The sequence below is a fragment of the Aquarana catesbeiana genome, linkage group LG05 (genome assembly GCF_042186555.1).
Source record: "Aquarana catesbeiana isolate 2022-GZ linkage group LG05, ASM4218655v1, whole genome shotgun sequence".
In the NCBI taxonomy this organism is placed as follows: domain Eukaryota; kingdom Metazoa; phylum Chordata; class Amphibia; order Anura; family Ranidae; genus Aquarana; species Aquarana catesbeiana.
This window is the reverse complement of record NC_133328.1, coordinates 425071443-425092569: the sequence shown is the minus strand read 5'-3', so window position 1 is coordinate 425092569 and position 21127 is coordinate 425071443. Positions and strand designations below refer to the sequence as shown.

The following is a 21127-nucleotide window of genomic DNA, read 5'->3' as shown; positions in this document are numbered from 1 at the left end:
GTATGACATTTGCCTCCTATGTAATTCATGACATACAAGGCAGACTATAAGATGAACATGCACTACTGACTTTACACGCATATAAACTTTAATGGCACCCCAGTCTTAGCTGTAGGGTTCAATATTGAGTTGGGCCACCCTTTGCAGCTTTAACCGCTTCAACTCTTTCAGGAAGGCTGTCCACAAGGTTTAGGAGTGTGTCTATGGGAATGTTTGGCCATTCTTCTAGAAGTGCATTTGAGAGGCAGGCACTGATTTTGGAGAGAAGGCCTGGCTTGCAGTCTCCGCTCAAATTCATCCCAAAGGTGTCCAATGGGGTTGAGGTCAGGACTCTGCACGCCAGTCAAGTTCCTCCACCCAAAACCCACTCATCCATGTCTTTAGGGACCTTGCTTTGTGCACTTGTGTGCAGTCTTGTTGGAACAGGAAGGGGCCATCCCCAAACTGTTCCCACAAAGTTGGAAGCAGGAAATTGTCCACAATGTCTTGGTATGCTGATGTCTTAAGTGTTACCTTCACTGGAACTAAGGGGCCAGGCCAAACCCCTAAAAAACAACTCCACATCATAAATCCCCCCACCCCCACCAAATGATTTGGACCAGTGTACAAAGCAAGGTCCATAAAGACATGGATGAGAGCGTTTGGTGTGGAGGAACTTGACTGGCCTGCACAGATTCATGACCTCAACTCGACAGAACACCTTTGGGATGAATCTGAGCGGAGACTGCAAGCCAGGCCTTCTCTCCAAAATTAGTGCCTGCCTCACAAATGTGCTTCTGGAAGAATGGCCAAACATTCCCTCAGACACAATCCTGAACCTTGTGGACAGCTTTCCTGGAAGAGTTGAAGCGGTTATAGCTGCAAAGGGTGGGCCAACTCAATATTTAACTCTATGGACTAGGCCTGGGATGCCATTGAAGTTCATGTGCATGTAAAGGCAGGCATCCCAATACTTGTGGTAATATAGAGCATCATCCTTCGCTGTTCCATTAAGGCTAGAATTTCTAAGAAGCATCTGTTCCATGGCTTTGTTAATCTTACTGCTAATAAGAGGCAAACATGGTCAGTTCTCAACTTTTCTTGAATATCACTACATTTTTATTGAGTCAAATTAAAATTGCATCAAGGAATAGCAAATGTTTACGGTGTGTCACAGGATGTGTGAAAAATGCAAACTTTTTTTAGTTGTAATTAACTCCCTAAAATAATTCTTCACAGATGCTTCTTCACTGTAAACAGAGTGGGGAAATGTAAATGTTATTTGCTTGTGATTTTTGCATGGCAGGTTTTAATTTTTTTAAGTCTTTACAATTGATTTTTTTTAAAAACACTAGTCATGTGACTACGGTCATAAGTGGCTTCAGGTACATTTCATTCAACAAAAAAGTGTGTTCACATTCTTCTACAGGTAAAGGAAGGCTAGAAGTCAGAAGTAGAAAGGAAGTCTGTTAAGACAGAAGACATTGGACATCAGAAAGAGGAAAGCACACCACCATACAGAGTCCACAGAAGCTGGAAGGTCAGGGTAAGGCATTGCTCTAGAGAGTTCATGAGCAGACACTGGAAGTATACTCTTCAGAAAAACACAGACAGGTTCCTCCTTTTTATAAAATATAGAATCTGTATATATAAAGAGGATTTCTAAGTTAACAAGAAGTGTATAGCGCATGATTGGTTATTTGTTCCAGTTTTTGGGGAGGTTGAATATTCTCATAGTGGGTCAGTATACAAGTGACAATCTTGGCATTGATGATAAAAAAAAAAAGTCAGTGCTTTACTGAGGAGTACTGCTATGCGACTTTTCTCCCCAGCAATCATCAAAAAACCAAACACTCAATTCATTGACAACATACTTGTTTTGGGGCATCTGCGGAGGTGGTGTGAACTTCAGTACCTCGGAGTCCATTAGACTCAAAAACCACTGTGGGAACAAGGGGTCTTGTTAAACAGAGGAGCATTGAAGCTTGAGTTAGTGTGTGTACATCATAGAGACCATTACAGTTTAACCACATTAAATAGGGAAGGGAGGAGGAAAAAAAAAAAAAAAAAAAAAAAAGACACCAGCTACTTGCCTGTGGCCAGTACATACCAATTTACTGTAACACTTTCAGTGAGAGTGTGTGCTAATGGCAGCCTAAGGCCACTGCCCTTTTTAATTCAGATTTTGGTGCTGAAGAAAGCAATCACTGACAACATTAATTATCAGTGTGTGTATAAAGGGACCCTCTACTTGCATTACTTACCATTTGGCCTCTGTCATTTCACATCAGAGTGGCTTATGTATGCATCATTCACACTTCTGCACCAAAGCCCACTAGTCTAAAGCTGTCAGACTGCTCATAGCACATCTCATCTCTACCTAGCTTAAAGTGTAATAAGAGCAAAAAATAAATTGGGCTAGGTTTAAACATATATTAAATGGCTGTGTTAATTATGTTTCAATTATCACTGTCCAGACTACAGAGGGCATTTTCCCATAAAGAAAAATGTCATAAGGTGAGAATGGAGATGATCATGTAAAACAGGGGTTAATGATATGCAGAAATGAGTAGCTGTATATTGGTGTGCTTGTGGCAAAATGAATCACTTGCATATTTATTCATAATCATTGCCGTCTTTTGTTAACCTTTCCCATCAAAAAGAGATTCTTCTCCTGAATCACCAACAGGAACGTACAGCTGACACATCTCAACAGATGGCTTTAACTCTTTGGAGGCCGCAGGAAGTTAAAATTCAGCCAAGACTGAAACCTCTTCTGCTATTAATACAAAGTCCCCTTCTCAGGACAAACTCAAATAAATCCCATCACAGCCCTACAACTTATTTCAGCTCAAAACCACCACAAATTTCCCTTAAATTCGGAAAAGACAGAAAATGCAAGTATATACATAAAGCCAAAGCAACAGTTTTTTTAAGCAGGTTAGTCTTGCAAATCTTACAAATGTCGCCACTTTAACATAGAGACAATTAAGAGTAGAATCTACCTGTATGGGACCTCATGTGGGTCCTTAAATGGCTTGGCTGGGTGAAACACTTTCCACACTCGATGCAAACATAATCTCCTTGGCGTGCTTGTGTCCTAAGCATTCCTTTTGTTGATAGGAAGGAGGAGGGAAAAAAAAAAAAAAAAAGTTCAGAAGAAAACATTATGCTGGAAGAAAACATCATTAGTATGTCTAATGTGTCATTATGTGAGGCTACCTTCAGGCCCTGGATGAAAACTGTCAGCCTTCATCTGGGCTGGGGATGACAAACCAGGCACACACAGGACTGCGAGAATGCATAAATTACATTGAATTAAAAAGCGCTCCCCGTGATGTGCCCGCACCAGGACTGGCATGTCAGGTGTGCGCTTTTCAGAGCAGCTGGATCCACTTTTCAGCCATCACCCAGCTTTGTCAAGCAGTGTATCAAGCAAATCAAAGTGACTCCAGCATGCCAGAGACTAGTCACATGGATAATAGAAAATGAGTAGAACCAGAGCCAGTCTGTCCCCCCTGGGCTGATGTACCTTGGAGACAAATGCAGAGTGAGTGGAGCCATCACAGACTGATCAAACCTTTAGACCTTACCTATCTGCCTGCTGGTGCTGCTTTGACCCTAGACCTGGGAGGCACAGACTAAAGACATCTGAGAATGAGAGTGTCTTTCTGGATGCTTTGAGACAGTAGCAGCATTAAAGTCCTATTTCCTGCCTTTAGTAAACATGTTTTCTGGGCCATTAGCATTTGTGGAAAACTACTCAAACCTTCCTTTTTTAAAGGTCAGTTTACAACATCTGACTTAAAGGGCTAGCTGTTGTCTTTGCTGCTGATTGAGAAAGACATGTCTGACTTTTAGTTTTCTTTTGAATATCATTTGCTTCTGTTAACTAGAATCTCCCAGAAACAACATGATGTGCTTCCAGCTTGTTTCAACACAAGCAAGATCTATTCAGTGTTTCAGACTGCATTTGATAAAAATCCAACTTGATCAAATTACTTTTAGACTAGTTGGAACAGTACAATAAAAATAGGGTAATTTATGCAAAACATGCCTGCAATGTATACCTTCTTTTTAAAGGATGATATAACTTGCAAGTGGTTAATAACTTAAAAGCAAAGTATGATAAAACAATTTATCATGAAAGACATTAGAATATATATTACGACTGAAGCACAACTAAACCCCAAAACAAAAATGTAATTAATTCTAGCTTACCAATCATTAGTTTACTATTCATTTACGCTTTTATTCCTTTTTTCATCTGGTGATCAGCCAGTAACACTTCCCCATCTTAGTCTGGCCATACATGGTGCAAATTTTAACACAGGTAGTGCTGACAGGGGAATCCCTCCTACCAAGCCATGGTCTGCTCTCGGGAGGGGGGAGCACTCTTCCCTGTCAGGAGAAGACAGTGATTATTGCTAGTGGCTATAGCAGCCGCTAGCAATAATCGTAAGAGAATCCGGCAGGCTGGTTGTACCCAAGTTGATCGATCAACTTGGTACATTCAGCCTGTCCATTAACTGTTAAAATCTCGGCCGGTTCAGCAGGAAATCAAACCGCTGGCCTTAGGGTAGCTACATCCACTCCTTCACTGTATCTATGGAGGGGCAACATAGCCACCCTTGGACAGCAGCACTGTCAATCAGTTGAGAGAGTAATGTTGCATGAACTTTACATAAATGACTAACCATTTAAAACCAAACTCCAGCTTTCTTTTAGGAAAAAGGTTTTATATAAATAAAAGCTGTCCATTGGAAGTACCCCTGTCAGTGTTAAATGATTTGTCTCAACCCTTTGCCACCTTTAGAAGAGAGCTTGCTTGTTAAAGTATAACTAAATGTAACTTACAAAAAAACTGTGAGCAGGCATCTCACACGCTGTGTTTCCTCTGCAATAACACACACGTAACTGCCTGCTCAATGTCTTCTATTGAATGTATGCTGAGCTTCGCATGAGCAGCTCAATGTGCATTCCTAGCAGACTCTGGCTGTGCCGGAATAATTCACTCCCATGCACATACTTGGGGCGATATTCCCCCACTGGCCAACTAACAGACCCAATAACCTGACACGTGGAAGTAGCCAGAGAGAAGATGACAGAGGCCATCAAGGAATGTTGCTGCAGCGCAGGAAGGTGGAGGTATTTTTGGGGGTTTATTTCCTTTTTAAAGGAACTTGAAAAACAACAGACTTATTGGCCAGATCACCAGGTAATACACTATATTACAGATAGGACTCAGACTAGTGACAGACTATGATATATTTCATTTTTGGAATATGGCCATAGTTATACTTTAAGGTTTTAAATACAGACAGAAAAATATAAAAAAAAATAAAACTACTTAATTTTGTAAGGAGCTCTTTATATTGGAACTCCTATTTGGATTTTTCCCAGTATCAAAGCACTTGCCTTGTGGTCTTATGCTGCTGGGTGAGGTTGTTGTTTCAAGTGAATCTATCACTTTTCCCATTTTCACTATTTAAGGTACCTATACAGTGCCAATTTTTATTAGCAACAAAGAATTTTAGAATTACCTCAATGATGACTGGATATTGCCTGGGAAGGATGGACAATGCAATCAATCATTCTGTGGTTGCATCATGTGACTTTCAAGTGACTACTACTGCCTTTCACCCATCCCATATCTGTAATATTTGGACATCAATGTCACCCTGTAGTGCCTGTCCTTGGGCAGCACTTGTTGGGCTGACTGTGAGCATCATCCCTACAGTACCATATGAAGCTCTCAAATAAGTTCTTCAGTGAACTGTGTCCAATATCCCAAAGTGGGCCCACAATTTGAAATCTCCTGTTAAAAAACAAAACAAAAACAGAAACAAAAAACTACTGAAGTTGTTGAAAGTGGAACTTCAACAAAAATCATTCTAGTATTATTTGGTGTATATATGGATTATAAAACTTGTCAATATTTTACGGTTTATGAGAAATTAACCATGGCTTGGTGAAAATAGTGAATTTTTCTTCACTATGGGGAGGTTTCCTCTCACTTTTTGTTGGGTCTCTGGAACAGAATATAAGAAGAGTAACAGCTTTCCAAAGCAAAGCCTTGCTAGTTGGAAAAACACGATTTTTTTTTGGAGTACATTATGGGACACACGATTATGTATTGAGATACACTGGGTTATATGCTGCTGCCTAGAGGGAGCATACATACTGCAAAACAAAGCCGTAAGGAAAGCCCAATATACCCTCCACCATCCCCACTTCCTGCCTGCCTCAGTTTTGTAGCAAGCAATGGTAATAGATCACAAGAACAGAGGGGAGAGACCGGTGTCTCTTATATACCACAGTAATAAGTAAAAATGAAAAACAAACTTACTTACTAACACAATAATGGACAGCATGAAATATTAAAGGTACATTTGGATGTCCAAAAGCATTCCAACTAAGGAGTGGCCAACACAGCAACAGAAGGGTTAACAAGCCCACAGAAAAAAAAAAAAAAAAAGGCCTGAAAGTCCGCCTGGCAAAAAACCTAATGAAAGCATGAACTAAAGCCAGGTGAAAGCCTTTCAAATCATAGAAACAAGATGCCTGACGCTATAAAAATTTAAAAAAAAAGCCCAAGAAGAACTAAAAATCGGATTTTGACAGGGAGAGGGGGAACTTTGCTCTGAAAGGATAAGTTCACTTTTGAAGCATGTAACATATTCCTCCCTCTTGTCCCATACTGTGGTCTTGAGTGAATTAAATATGTAGAACTGCCTTGAAGGAAGCCACCATTAAGGTTGATTACTTCTGAACTGCAGAGTCCAAATATGGGAGAGGAGAGTCTGTACTTTGTTCAGATGTAGGAAAACCGGGCAGTACAGGGCAGTATCCAGGTTCAGAGCCAGATACACCAAGCAATAGGACGAGGGTTCCGGTGCTCATTCATGGAAATTTTGGATACACCTAAATCTCCATCTGGATAGTTTGCTGAACATGGGCTGATAAAGCCTGAGGAGATCACCCAGATATCCTACTATAGGAATGTCCTGAGCGCAACGCAGAATAAGAACAGGGGCTAGCACCTTGGTGAAGACCTGAGGTGCAATGAACAGAACAGAGGGTAGAGCAAATAACTGGTAATGTTACATACCCACAGCAAAATGCAGGAAGCACTTTTGTGCCAGGAAGATCGTGACATGCAAGTAAGCAACTTTTCAAGGATGCTGGCAAGTTTGAAAGCATAAAGCAGCATATCAGACAGCTTTATTTGGCCAGTATGCAATCTGCTGAGGGTAGCAGCAAAACCGAAATATACCTGAATACTTAATCCTGTGTTCCTTAATTGTACGATTAGGAAACCAGTTTCTTCTTAAAAGAAATCATTTTTCTGAAAAGTAAGGTTTGCATTCTAATTATTGCACCTTACAGCCAGCAAGACTAGAAAAAAAAAAAAAAAAAATTTTTTTTTAGTTTTGGATAGAGTGGAAAGAGATTAATTAGAACACTTGTCAATTTTCATTGCAATTTGTGTCCCTGTTAGGGAGATTCACCCTCTCGATTTGTCCTGTTTACCATTATCATTAAAAGTGAAAGTAAACAAAAATCCCAAAGTTAGTGTTGTCCCCAGAAAAGTAATAGGGGGGGAAATCTTCCAATGGGTACACTAGTTCTGGTGACCTAGGGGTCCCCAAGGTATTCCCTTCATTTGCAGGGATTTTCTCTCCCTGTTTGGCTATGGGTCAGGAAATGAAGAAAAATCTCCCCAATGGGACACAGCTGGAAAAAAAAAAAAATATTGGACAGCGGTTGTAACCCTCCCTTACTTTATCCAAAAATGAAAAAAAAAAAAAGTTTTGCCTACAGTTTTACTTTATCCTGTCTACACAAACATGCCAGAAGTTGAGTTAAAGGTGAAGCCAGAGATTTGGTTTCAGAATTCAATTAGGGCAGCACTGTACTATAATACATTGTGGTTGCACCACTTTGCACCGAACAAAGGTGTCTGCAATGTATGGCCTGCATCTTCATCCACCACCATGGTCTCAATACCTCTGCTAAGGATGCATACAGAACACTTTCAAACACTTGTTTGCTTAGTGTGATATGTTCTGAAGATGGAAAACAAATACTGTAGCTGCTGACTTTAAATATAAGGACACTTATCTGTCCAGGGAGCCTGCAATGTCGGCACCCAAAGCTTTGCTTTCAGGTTTACTACTCCTCATATGTAACAGGTTTATTTTAAACTCTAAACAGGTATTTATGCCATACACATCCATGTCCATGGAATGTCTTAAGTATTAGGACTGATATTAGAAAGTCAAATAGCAAGGTTACATGCATAGAGTAAAATGTATATAATCCATTATAAATCTATGTTCAAAGTTTCAATTATACAATTTACTACATATCTGAATTTTAATGGCAGAGCAAATTAGAGCAATTTACCTGCATTATCCAAATTATTGTTATTGGCTCCCCAACTTTGGTACAGTGTAGCTAGGTCCTTTGGAATGTAGGTCTTAAAGATATTTAAAATGTCTAGTTTCTTTTCATGGCCCTCAGGTGCTTGTTCTTGTTTTACTGGTTGAAAAGGCGAAGAGGCACCTGTTGCACTTGACTGAGTTTGCAAAACAGAGCTTGACTTGGATCCAGCACTACAGTTAGGCGCTATTCCAACTTCATTTATATTCTTGGCCTGAGATTCCCTTTGAGGCACTAGAGGGCTCTCCTGTTTAACATGTGGATCTACTTTATGAAATGGTGGTTGTGACAATGTGAATTTGGTTTTAATCGCATCAGGCAAAGAAAGTTTATTTGGAGATGCATAACTAGGCACTCCCTGGGAAATTATGTATTTTTCGGATTGTTTACTACTAGAAGGCTGCAAAATTTGTCTTGATACAGATGTTAGAGCAGGTGTGTGACTTCTGCTGTAGCTTCCAGCTTGGTTCAATTTAGGGCTTGAATCATATTTTGCCTTTGACACAGGCTGTTGTACCACTGAACTGTATTGCTCCTGAGCATGTGCCACTTTGGGCTGTCTTTGTGCATTCAAGCTTGCTGATTTAGGTCCATTAAACCCACGAGAGTTTTCACGCACCTGAGATCCAGAAGTAGCCTTTGAAGTGTTTCCCATTGTTGCAGGGCTGCCTTTAGGTGCTGAAGGTACATTAGGCATCTGTGTTCGTGTGAACCTGGCAATGGGCAATGGTTGGCAATCTTTGCCACCAAGTGCTGGAGGAGGACCGGTGCGTCCATTTCTTACAAGAAAAAGCACATTATTTTTCAAATGTTTAAACCCATTTGGTTGAACCCACTGCGGAGCCATGGAATTGCAACTGACTTTATGCCAAATTCTTTTGTGCATCCACAAAACCTCAGGATAAAAAGTTTTATGACTACAGTAGGGACATTGATGAATAACTAATGCAGCCTTCAAAGATTCAGTAGCACTCTTACTACAAAACTCATCTCTACTTGATTTTTCACTTAGATCCAGTGGAATAAGACCTTCTTTAACCACAGTGGTAGCGGCTTGTGCTGAACGTTCCTTAAGTAAATCAAGTGCCATTCCATTTGGATGCATTTTCTCAGATGCCAAATATTTTTTCTTGTCAACAGTCTCAGCATTATTTTGCACCACAGAAATCAATGTATTACTGTTCTGGATAGCTTTGTGAGGGTCTGTGTTGTAGTTGAGAGCTGGTACTTTCAAATCTTGCGAAAATTCACTTTTCACAAATGGAGGATTTTGCACATCCAATTTAATCTGGTTATCATCACATTTGCTGGCATCTTCAGAAACAGATTGATGATGGCTTGCTTTTGAAATCTCCATTGGAGTATCTTCACCAGAGAAGTCATGTTGGTAGGATTTCATACCTAAAATTATAAAAAGGCGCATCAGTACAAGGATGACTTAATGTAAAACATATTTAAAGAAAAAAAAAAAAAAGAGAGAGAGAGAAGGTCATCAACAATGTGACCAAACCTAGCATGGAAACGTAGCCTAAAAACTTTGTCCTCTTCTTATAGGAGTCACAATTACCCAACCATAAATTCCTTAGGAGACAAGTTACTCTAAAGAGCATGCTTTAAAAATCCGCTTTAAAAGGGGTTTAAACACTCATGGTTTTTCACTTTCTAGACATTAAGGTGAAAAATCTTCTGTGGTGCTGCAACTGCCCCCCGAGCCCCCGTTTTACCTACCTGACCCCAATCTAGCTGGTGTCTCATGTCCTGATTGGATAGATTGATAACAGCACAGCCATTGGCTCCCGCTGCTGTCAATCAAATCCAATGATGCCTCGCTGGGGCGCAGGGCCGAGTCCTGCATTCTGTGTGAATGGACACAGATGCGGGACTCGGGAGCATGCCCGCACCGTTGTCCACCAAGGAGAGCGCTTCTCCAACGTGGACACTCAATGTGGGGAGGAGCCACTAGCGCCGCTGAGGGACCCCAGAAGAGGATGACAGAGGCCACTCTGTGCAATATGAACTGCACAGTGGAGGCAAGTATGATAAGTTTGTTTTTTTTTTGTTTTTTAAAAACTAGGGTTTACAACCCCTTTAAGCTGCCAACAAGTGGATCGAAATTTGTCCTGTTCAGCAGGGATTGGATGAATTTCGATCCATTTATAGCCATTCCTGTTTATGAGAAGTTGATCTAAAGGTCGACATCTCGTAAACAGGCTTGCTGTTAAATTTTGCTTCAATCAGCACATGCAAACAGACAATCTGCTGGAACAATGAGCTGCGTAAACAGATTACGTCTTCCAGGGGCACCTGGAAGACATAATCTGTTTACGAAACGCAGCGTAGGGCTGAGCTACGTCATCGCGTCACCTCCCACTGTTGTTGCGAAGACCAGCAGGACGGGCTGTCTGTGAGAACGTTTTTTCCTTAATCTATATGTGAGTGTATACTTTATTTTATTACAATAAAGCCATATGATTTTACACTATCGGAGCCCTCCCCCTCTCTTTTCATGGTCACACCACTCCGCTGAGGGTAAAGTTTTTTCCTGGGGATCCATCCATCTGCACCACAGTCCCTGATGTCCCATCCCAGCTTCCATCTTGGCTTTATGGTGGTCCGGAGCAGCAGGATTTAACAGCTTACTCAGACCCTCTGTAACGGGGGGTCATGGGTTTCTGGTAAGCGGCCAGGCACTCTATTTATGGTGGTGGACCCAAGCACTTATGTTTCCATATAATTGGACCTTCACTGGATTTATAACTGGATTTTTCTAACATATTCAGGTGTTCTTATATGGACTAATATTCACAACCTTTTAATTATTGTTGCAAAATTTATTGCAGCCTTTGTTGCTTATATTTTTTGCACATATCTTTCTTTGGATATATGATTACATGCATATTTATATTTTGTTTAAGGTGATGTTTGATCACCTTTACATTTATATTCACTGTGTTTTGTCAAAAGCGCGAGTCACCAGTTTTACATTGTTTGTGTTGTGTGTCTGTCACATGTAGGATTTCGCAGCTTGTTTTTTTATAATTTACTTATAATCACCTTTTTGATGCGCAGTTATTTCCACGTTTCCTTTTGATCATACATAAAAAAAAACTTTTTTTTTCCCTCAGTTTAGGAAGATATGTGTTCTACATATTTTTGGTTAAAAAAAAAAAAAAAATTGCAATAAGTGTGTATGTATGTATATTATATTATATATTTTTTTTTAAATAAGTGTATATTGATTGGTTTGCGCAAAAGTTATAGCGTCTACAAAATAGGGGATAGATTTATAGCATTTTTAATTTTTATTTTTTTACTAGTAATGGCGGCGATCTGCGATTTTTATCGTGACTGCAACATTATGGCGGACACATCAGACAATTTTGACACATTTTTGGAACCATTGGCATTAATACAGCGATCAGTGCGATTAAAAATGCATTGATTACTGTAAAAATGTCACTGGCAGTGAAGGGGTTAACACTACGGGGCGGTGAAGGGTTTAACTGTGTTCCCTGGGAGGTGATTCTAACTGAAGGGGTAGGGGACTAACTATAGGAAGTGACAGATCGTGGTTCCTAGCTAATAGGAACATACGATCTGTCACTCCTGTCAAAACAGAACAGGGAAGTGTGTTTACACACACTGGTCCCTGTTCTTTGTCTCCAGCTCACGACTGCTCGTGGCCGGCGGTCATCGTGACTGTTGGCCACGAGCATCAGCACCCCCGCTGTGCAGCAGACGCACGCGCGCCTGCTATGCGGACCACGCAAGCCCACGTAAAGTTACGTGGTTTCACGCAGGGGAGCCATCCTGCCACAGTAAAACTGGCCGGAAGCGGTTAAGATGTACATCTCTTTGATCTAAGATAGGGTCCCTATTTTCTTAACCCATAAACATGCAATCAGGCGAATGTGCTTTTGCCTAAAAAGTCAAATTGTCTCTGCTTCTGCTTGCACTGAAGGGGATAAGAGGCTTAAGAGACTCATGCTGAAGTAAAGCCAAGCAATCAGTGGTTCTGCTTAACCACTTCCTGCAAATGGACATACCTGTATGTCCTTAGATTTCAGTGGTTCTACTAGGATCATCTCTGCAACCTCCTGAAATTAATGATTTATTTGTTCTGTGCCTGTACACAAGAAGGGGTTAGGGAGCTGAGGAAAGTGTAAGGGGAGGGAGGAGGACAGCTCTGCATTCTTTGTAATCCATCAGAAATGAAGTTGTCAGGGCTGACACCGCAAGCTCAGGAATTCAGAGCCAAAAATACACTGTTGTCATGTCAAAGAGTATAGGAACACACTTTATTTCTGACACATTAACAGTTATTTTCATTTGAATCATGTTTACATTGAATGTGACTAACTACTACCAGATATCATGTTTAAAAGGGATTGACATACACCAACTCTTGATATTTACTTTCCTCCTCCTGTTTTGCAGGTCTTAGCCCCAGTTATTTAAAAATTGGTTAAGTCAAGTAAGACAATTTTTTAAATAATTTATCATATGCATCAAAACAAAAGGTCTGCCATATACTTAAATAGGAGTTCCACCCAGGGGCTCCATTAAAAAAAAAAAATTAAAAGTCAGCAGTTACAAAATACTGCAGCTGCTGACTTTTAATTGGACACTTACCTGTCCCTGGGTCCAGCGATGCGGGGGATTGAAGCCCCGCTCGTCCCCCCCCCTCCACTCGTCGGCGCCGGCATTTCAACTGTGGGCGCCGGGCTGTGGCTTCACAGCCTGGCACCCACTGCGCATGCGCGAGCGGCGCCGCGCGCCGTGATTGGCCGCTCAATCACCTGGGACCTGTAATGGGTCCCAGATGATTGACAGGAGGGAGGGAGCAGAGCCGAGCCCTTCCTGTGCCTGGGGGGAAGTGATGTCACCAGCCCAGGCAAAGGAAGAGGCAGACTACGAGGGACCACCTAGCAACAGGCATTTAGAGGTAAGTAAAAAAAAAAAAAAAAAAAAAATATTCAAATGTTTTTTTGTTTTTTTTTTTGTTTTTTTGTTTTTTTTTTTTTTTTTTTTACAATTTTTCAGGTATTTTTGTTTTTTTGGGTGGAACCCCACTTTAAAGTGATATTAAAGCCATGTTTTTTTGTTTAAAAATAACAAACATGTTATACTTACCTGCTCTGTTCAGTGGTTTTTGCACAGAGCAGCCCAGATCCTCCTCTTCCCTCGTCTGTGCTTTTGGCCCCTCCCGCCTGCCAAGTGCCCTCACAGCAAGGGGGCACCAGAGCCGAGCCGCTGCTCTGTGTGTCCATTCAGACATGGAGCCTTGGCTTATCCCCACCCCCTCTCTCCCCTCATTGGCTCACTGATTTTAATTGATACCGGCATGGAGTGACAGAAAAGGTAAGGGTCCGAGCTTAGGAGTGCTCCAAAGATCTCAGCGAGGTCAAAGTGGTAAGGACGGGAAGGAACAATTCTTGACAAAACCAGAAAATTAAATCTACTAAAACCAGGTTTGGTTAGAAAATCAGCACACACTTTCTGCTATCCTCAGTACAAATTAATATTGGTAATTCTGATGCATCCAAACTAGTAATGAGTGCAATCTCCAAAGGCTCAAGGCCTCCAATAAGTGTAGAATGGATTATTTGTGGGAGGTATGGCCTTTTCACAAGATCAGCTTTATCTGTAAAAGGCAGCTATATAGAATGACTCTGCACAAGACCTATACCACGCTGTTGTCAAGCTTCTCTATATCAATTTTATGACTGGAATTGCTTTTACTTAGGCACTGTGCCTGAAATGTGTTAGATGGCATCAACAGACCAGCAATAGCAATGACCCCATAAGCTGTGCAAAGAACAGCTAGAGCTCGAGCCTACTTGTCTCAGTCATTTAGGTTTTATTTATGCGAAATAACTGTTCATGCTGACCCAGAATGCCAAAAGTGGTCCTCTAATAAACCCTTTTGCAATCCCCATTCATTGACAACAAGAAAACATGTGTTATTAACCCTTTCATGACTAAGCCTATCTTTGAAATTTGGTGTTTACAAGTTAAAATCCACATTTTTTGCTAGAAAATTACTTAGAACCCCCAAACATTATATATATATTTTTTAGCAGAGAATCTAGAGAATAAAATGGAGATTGTTGCAATATTTTATATCACACGGTATTTGTGCAGCGGTGTTTTAAATGCAAATTTTTGGAAAAGGGACAATTCCACGAATTTTAAAAAATCCAAACAGTAAAGTTACCCCAATTTTTTTGTATAATGTGAAAGATGATGTTACGCCGAGTAAATAGATACCAAACATGTCAGGCTTTATAATTGCACGCACTCGTGGAATGGCAACAAACTATGGTAGCTATGAATTTCCATAGGCGACACTTTAAATTTTTTCCTACGGCTACCAGGTTAGAGTTACAGAGGAGGTCTAGGGCTAGAATTATTGCTCTCGCTCTGACGATCACAGCGATACCTCACATGTGTTATTTGAACACCGTTTACATATGTATGCGTGACTTACGTATGCGTTTTCTTCGCTGCGCGAGCTCGCGAGGACGCTTTCAAAAAATTCTTTTTTTTTTTTAATATTTTTTTTAATGTATTTTTATATATATAATTGTGTTTAAAAAAAAAAAATGTTTTTTTTTAACTTTTAGTGCTGTCACAAGGAATGCCCTTGTGACAGTAATAGGTGGTGACAGGTACTCTTTATGGAGGGATGGGGGGGGTCTAAAAGACCCCCCATCCCTCCTTTACACTTCAAAGTATTCAGATCGCCGAAAACGGCGATTCTGAATACTGTGTATTTTTTTAAATTCGGTGCCATTGGCAGCCGAGTAAACGGGAAGTGACATCATGACGTCGGAGGAGGACGATTGGACACCGGGCCTCCCGATCGCACGGGAGGCCCGGTAAGAGCGGCGGGAGGCAGCGGGAGGGGGGGGGGGGATGTCCCCTCCCGCTCCACCTTATCGCCCGCTCGAAACAACGGTACCGGGATGATGCCTGCAGCTGCGGGCATCATCCCGGTATAACCCCCGAAAGCCGAGTACGCAGATGTGCGTACGGTCGGCGGGAAGGGGTTAAACTGCATTCCTGTTATATGATTGTTTTATATTAGGCAAATTATTTTTTTACAGAAAAAGCTTTTGTTGCCTATATGTGAGACCAAAGAAACTTCATGTAGCGTAACAGACAATAGTCTTAATTCCTAGGTCCTCAATGCATTACTGCCTGTTTTTCTCTGCTCTCCCCAGGCTTTGCACTGCACATATTACTACCAATGTAAATGCATGGACTGGATACTACAGTTCACAGACTGGGCATAGAGTTTTGATAACTGCACAGCTCTGACTACATGAACTCGAAACCAAGTTTCTGGCTAGTATCAGCATAGCTCCCAACTATCCCTCATTTGGAAGGACTGTCCCTCTTCAGACCAAATCCTTATGTAGGTTCAGTTGTCACTCTTTTTGGTCTAATTTGTAGACACTATTTTACTACCAAAAATGTTGTGCTGCACCAAACTTTTTATACAACCTCTAGAATATTGCATTTGATCATTTTGAAAAGCCAATATAAAAGGAAAAATAGAGGTCATAAAAAGCAATTATGTGGTTTAGCCAATCTATTTCTGCATATTAGATCTTTGTGGTCCATGTAATTGGGACTGTGGAAGGGATGTGTGCCCTTTAAAGTTTCAGAAAAGTAACAGGTATGAGTATCAGCAAGTCTGCTTACTGCATATATCAAAAACCAGCAAGTTACCTTTCTGCTCCTAATAAATCATATTTATTGGCGTATAACACGCACCCTAATTTTAAGAGGGAAGTTTCAGGAAAAAAACTTTCAACAGCCCCCTGCACAGCACACGGACCCCCCCCCCCCCCCCCGCACAGCACAAGGAACCCCCCCCCGCACAGCACACTGATCCACCCGCACAGCTCTGCACAGCACATGGACCCCCGCACAGCACAGTTCACAGCCCCCTTTCATTATAAAGTCCCCACCCCTGCAGACAGCATTGCCAGCCTACTCTCAAGTTGAGAAAACATCACTGCCAGCTCCTTCTCATACACCGCTCATTCTGTGTCACTGTCATAAAACAAGGCTTCTATATACAGTCAGGTCCATAAATATTGGGACATAGACACAATTCTAATCTTCTTGGCTCTATACACCACCACAATGGATTTGAAATGAAACGAACAAGATGTGCTTTAACTGCAGACTTTCAGCTTTAATTTGAGGGTATTTACATCCACATCAGGTGAAAGGTGTAGGAATTACAACAGTCTGTATATGTGCCTCCCACTTTTTAAGGGACCAAAAGTAATGGGACAGATTAACAATCCTCCATCAAACTTTCACTTTTCAATACTTGGTTGCAAATCCTTTGCAGTCAATTACAGCCTGAAGTCTGGAATACATAGACATCACCAGATGCTGGGTTTCATCCCTGGTGATCCTCTGCCAGGCCTCTACTGCAACTGTCTTCAGTTCCTACTTGTTCTTGGGGCATTTTCCCTTCAGTTTTGACTTCAGCAAGTGAAATGCATGCTCAATCAGATTCAGGTCAGGTGATTGACTTGACCATTGCATAACATTCCACTTCCTTCCCTTAACGGTTACTGGCCACCACAATTATTTTTCTTGATTTCTTTTAGTGTTTCTTAAAGCCAGAAAGTTGCCATTTGAAATGCCTTTAGTTTTTGGCCATGTCTGTGATCTGCTTTTTTTCTACAACAATAAACAACTGAAGGAACATCCTCAGGGACTGGTGATTCCATCATTTTTGCCAGGGGTTGTAGATGTTGTTTGGCAAACTCTAATCTGGCCTTCCTGTTTGAGGCTCACCAATGGTTTACATCATGAATCTGCATTTCCTCTGGTGAAGTCTTCTCTTGATTATTGACTTTGACACATATACACCTACCTCCTGGAGAGTGTTCTTGATCTGGCCAACTGTTGTGAAGGGTGTTTTCTTCACCAGGGAAAGAATTCTTCGGTCATCCACCACAGTTGTCTTCCGGGTCTTTTGGTGTTGCTGAGCTCACCGGTGCGTTCTATCTTTTTAAGGATGTTCCAAACGGTTGATGTGGCCACACTTAATGTTTTTGCTATCTCTCTAATGGGTTTGTTTTGTTTTTTCAGCCTAATGATGGCTTGCTTTACCGATAGTGACAGCTCTTTGGCTCTCATATTGACAGTTGACAGCAACAGATTTCAAATGCAAATAGCACACTTGAAATGAACTCTGGACCTTTTATCTGCTCCTTGTAAATGGGATAATGAGGGAATAACACACACCTGGCCATGGAACAGCTGAGCACCCAATTGTCCCATTATTTTTGGTCCCTTAAAAAGTGGGAGGCACATATACAAAGTACACCGTTCACCTGATTTGGATGTAAATACCCTCAAATTAAAGCTGAAAGTCTGCAGTTAAAGCACATCTTGTTTGTTTCATTTCAAATCCATTGTGGTGGTGTATAGAGCGAAAAAGATTAGAATTGTGTCGATGTCCCAATATTTATGGACCTGACTGTACCTCAATTAACGGCGCTCTCTCGTGGACCCGGTCATTTGACTCGCCTCTGTTTCATTGATGGTCATATGACCGCTCTTCCTCCTCAAATCAAAAGCTACACTCGAGGAGGCGGCAGAGTGGGAGGAGGAGAGCGGCCAGAACGAGCTGCGTTACTTGAGGTATTATAGGCTTCCATTTATATTGAGAGTGACACAGGAGGAGCGTTTTATAAGAAAGGGCTGGCAGTAATGTTTTCTAAAGTTTTTAAAGTATGGCAGCACTGTCTCAGGGCCAGGAGAGGCGGGGCGGCTGGCCTGACACCCAATGGGTGGCACCCAGGGTGGACCGCGAAATACCCCAACGTTGGCAACATATATAACACACAGGCACAGTTTACCCTCTAGTTTCAGGGTAAAAAAGTACATGTTATACGCCGATAAATACGGTAATTGGCTTGGTTTTTGTAACTGGAGTATCAATACAATTTCAGTAATTTTCCTTAACCCAAGCCCAACACTACCTTAAACAAAATATATACTAGTCATAGCAATAAATACTATCATAATAATGCTATGGGCTAGGGGTCGGAAACTGGTCAATAATGATTTACTGGTCAAACGCAGCCTTCTGCCATGCAGACTGTGATCTCACCATGCCACCAGCTCCTTGAGCTGCACGATTAATCGTTAGGATTCTTTCCCCCTCGCATTCTTAACAAAGCATTTTCCCAATTCTATGCAGAGTTCTCTGCTCAAGTCGATAGCTTTAGAAAACAAACAAAAAAAAGCGCAGTCTGCCAAGTTTTAAAACATTCCTTAGGCGCTGAGCTAACTATAAACATTGTAATGTTTTGTTCTTTATATCAAAAGCAATGAACTTCGGTCTGTAAATAATTGAAGTTTAACCACTTAAAGACTAAACCTTTTTCTAAAACTTGTTGGTTTCAAGTTAAAATAATTTTTTGCTAGAAAATTACTTAGAACCCCCAAACATTATATATATATTTTTTAGCAGAGACCCTAGAGAATAAAATGGTGGTTGTTACAATATTTTATGTCAAACTATTTGTGCCGCTGTCTTTCAAATGCAATTTTTTTGGAAAACAATACACTTTAATGAATTAAAAAAAAACTAAACAGTAAAGTTAGCCCCATTTTTTTTTTTATAATCTGAAAGATGATGTTACGCCGCAAGAATCGTGAAATAATTGTGATCTTTATTCAAAGGAAAAAAATTAAAAATCGGGATTCTCATTTTTCCCCAGAATCGTGCAGCTCTACCAGCTCCTGACCGTACTTTTACGGTCTCCTAGACTTCAGCTCACAACAGCAATGCAGAGTTGCAGAAAATTGTAGACTCCTCCTCTGAAGTGTCATAGAACACAGAGACCCGTGTTTTCAATAATACATTTAATAATTTATAAATTTTATTTCTATAAAGACACATAAGTCTGAGAAATATCCTACAACCTGGGAAGACTTGACTTTGCTGGGTCTCTGCATCTGAGGTCTGTGGGTACATTTCAAAAGAAGAAAATAGTGATTCTGTGCTATTTAAATTAGGGAGGAGATGCTTCTTCAGAAAAGGGGGTACTTTTGCTTCAGCGCGTGGGGGGCATCCAGAACTTTGCATCACCTACCAGGGACCCCCAAACTCTGTGCCACCTACTAGTTGACCCCTGGACTCTTCTATGTTGTTCAGGCAGATGTCCCCATCTTCAGGGTTGCCTACCCCTGCTATAGGCAATAATACTCCCATGCCAATAATGTAAAGTAAAATAAAAAACATTTTCCCACCAAATAAGAAAACCTGTGCTGAAATCAAATAATCTGATCTATAGGAGCATTTCATGAAAATTACACTAGCCTTTTTGTCCTAGTCATACTGAACAAATCTCTCTTGTAAGCCCCCACTCCAGCCAACTGCTACAAAATACCCCGTGGTTTACATCCTCTGGCCAAAAACATATTCAATGCTGGCTGTGCTTACACAGAGGGCCCTCATAAAAGTGTAGGGCTGTAGAGTCCTGCCATGCCCCCACTCCCCAGTCATCCTACAATCCAATAAGAGCGTCTTTGTCTTGTAAAATAATACTGTAAGACAGGGCTTGACAAATTTTCTTGGAATCTAGGAGCCAGCTAAAAAAGTTAGGAGCCAGGTTTTTTTTTAAATGACCGACAAAGCTTTATTTTCCATATTAAAAAAAACTAATCTTAAATTTACACAGAAAGACCGCCCCGCTAGCGGCCGAATAGCGCCACTAAAACGACGGTAAAGCGGAGCTAAAAATAGCGCCGCTTTACCGCCGACGCCCCCCGCGGCTCGGTGTGAAAGCGCTCTAAGGGTCCGATCAGGTCCGCCTGAAAAACGGACAGGCGAACCTGATCAGACAGCCTGTGGGAAAGGGGCCAAGCAGGGAGATAACAAATAAATTAATTTTAATTAAGAAAAAAAAAAAAAACAGTTTTTACTTTAAAATTTAAATAAATAAAAATAAAAGCTATTAAGAAAAAAAAAAAAAGGGCTATCCCCACACTCACTTTCTTCTCTACTTTGGGAAGGAGATGGGCGGGTAGTGAAAACAGGCAGGTATCCATTATCCATTAGCATTGCTGGTTGTAATACCAACGGCCACCACAAGATGGCGCCAGATTCCAGAAGGACCGAAGAAGGCCGCAAAGCCGCGGCCTCAATTACCGGCGGCCCGACGCGATCGCAGGGGGGGGGGGGGAGGGTCGGAGTCCGCACGGAGATAGGATATCCCCAGCTGTGCCGCCCCAGGCGCCAGGTCGCTAATTCTAGTCGCAAATGCGACCTGGCGCCCGGGGTTTGTCGAGCCCTGCTGTAAGAGAACTAGCTCTTGCAAGAATAAGTCCTATTAATGCAACAGATTCACATAGTCCATTTGTCACTGAGAAAAGCGGGAGAGAGAACAGGTAACTCTCTAAAAACCTCTTATCCAATGTGCCATCTAGAGTTGTCTGGGTGTTCCTCTTTTTCTGCTGACTTTGCAGGAGTCCACTGGCTCAGGGACTTCCATGACAGCACCAGAGGACTGAAACCAGCCAGCACAGAAAAAAATATCCTCTGTCAAGTCTATGTTGCCTTGCTGGCAATCCAGCTCTAGTCAAAAAACATAAACCCATTTGAGGCCCATTTTCAACAGCGGCTCTCATCACTCAGCCAGTGTAGGCTCAGGAAAGA

The 21127-nt window shown here is 41.4% G+C and overlaps 1 protein-coding gene across 12 annotated transcripts in view; it reads right to left on the bottom strand.

The window, feature by feature from the left end:
- ZNF516 (zinc finger protein 516) overlaps nt 1-21127 on the bottom strand; it is a 160658-nt gene that overhangs the window by 11114 nt on the left and 128417 nt on the right. For 10 of the 12 annotated variants that reach the window (XM_073631230.1, XM_073631236.1, XM_073631234.1 and 7 more), the window contains 2 exons: nt 8389-9825; nt 2985-3089 (listed from right to left, as the gene is read on the bottom strand). In XM_073631230.1, the coding sequence (XP_073487331.1) occupies nt 2985-3089; nt 8389-9825 (1542 nt within the window). Of the gene's footprint in view, nt 1-1853; nt 1922-2984; nt 3090-8388; nt 9826-21127 lie in introns of all 12 variants that reach the window. The other 2 variants (XM_073631239.1, XM_073631240.1) reach the window with 1 other exon arrangement.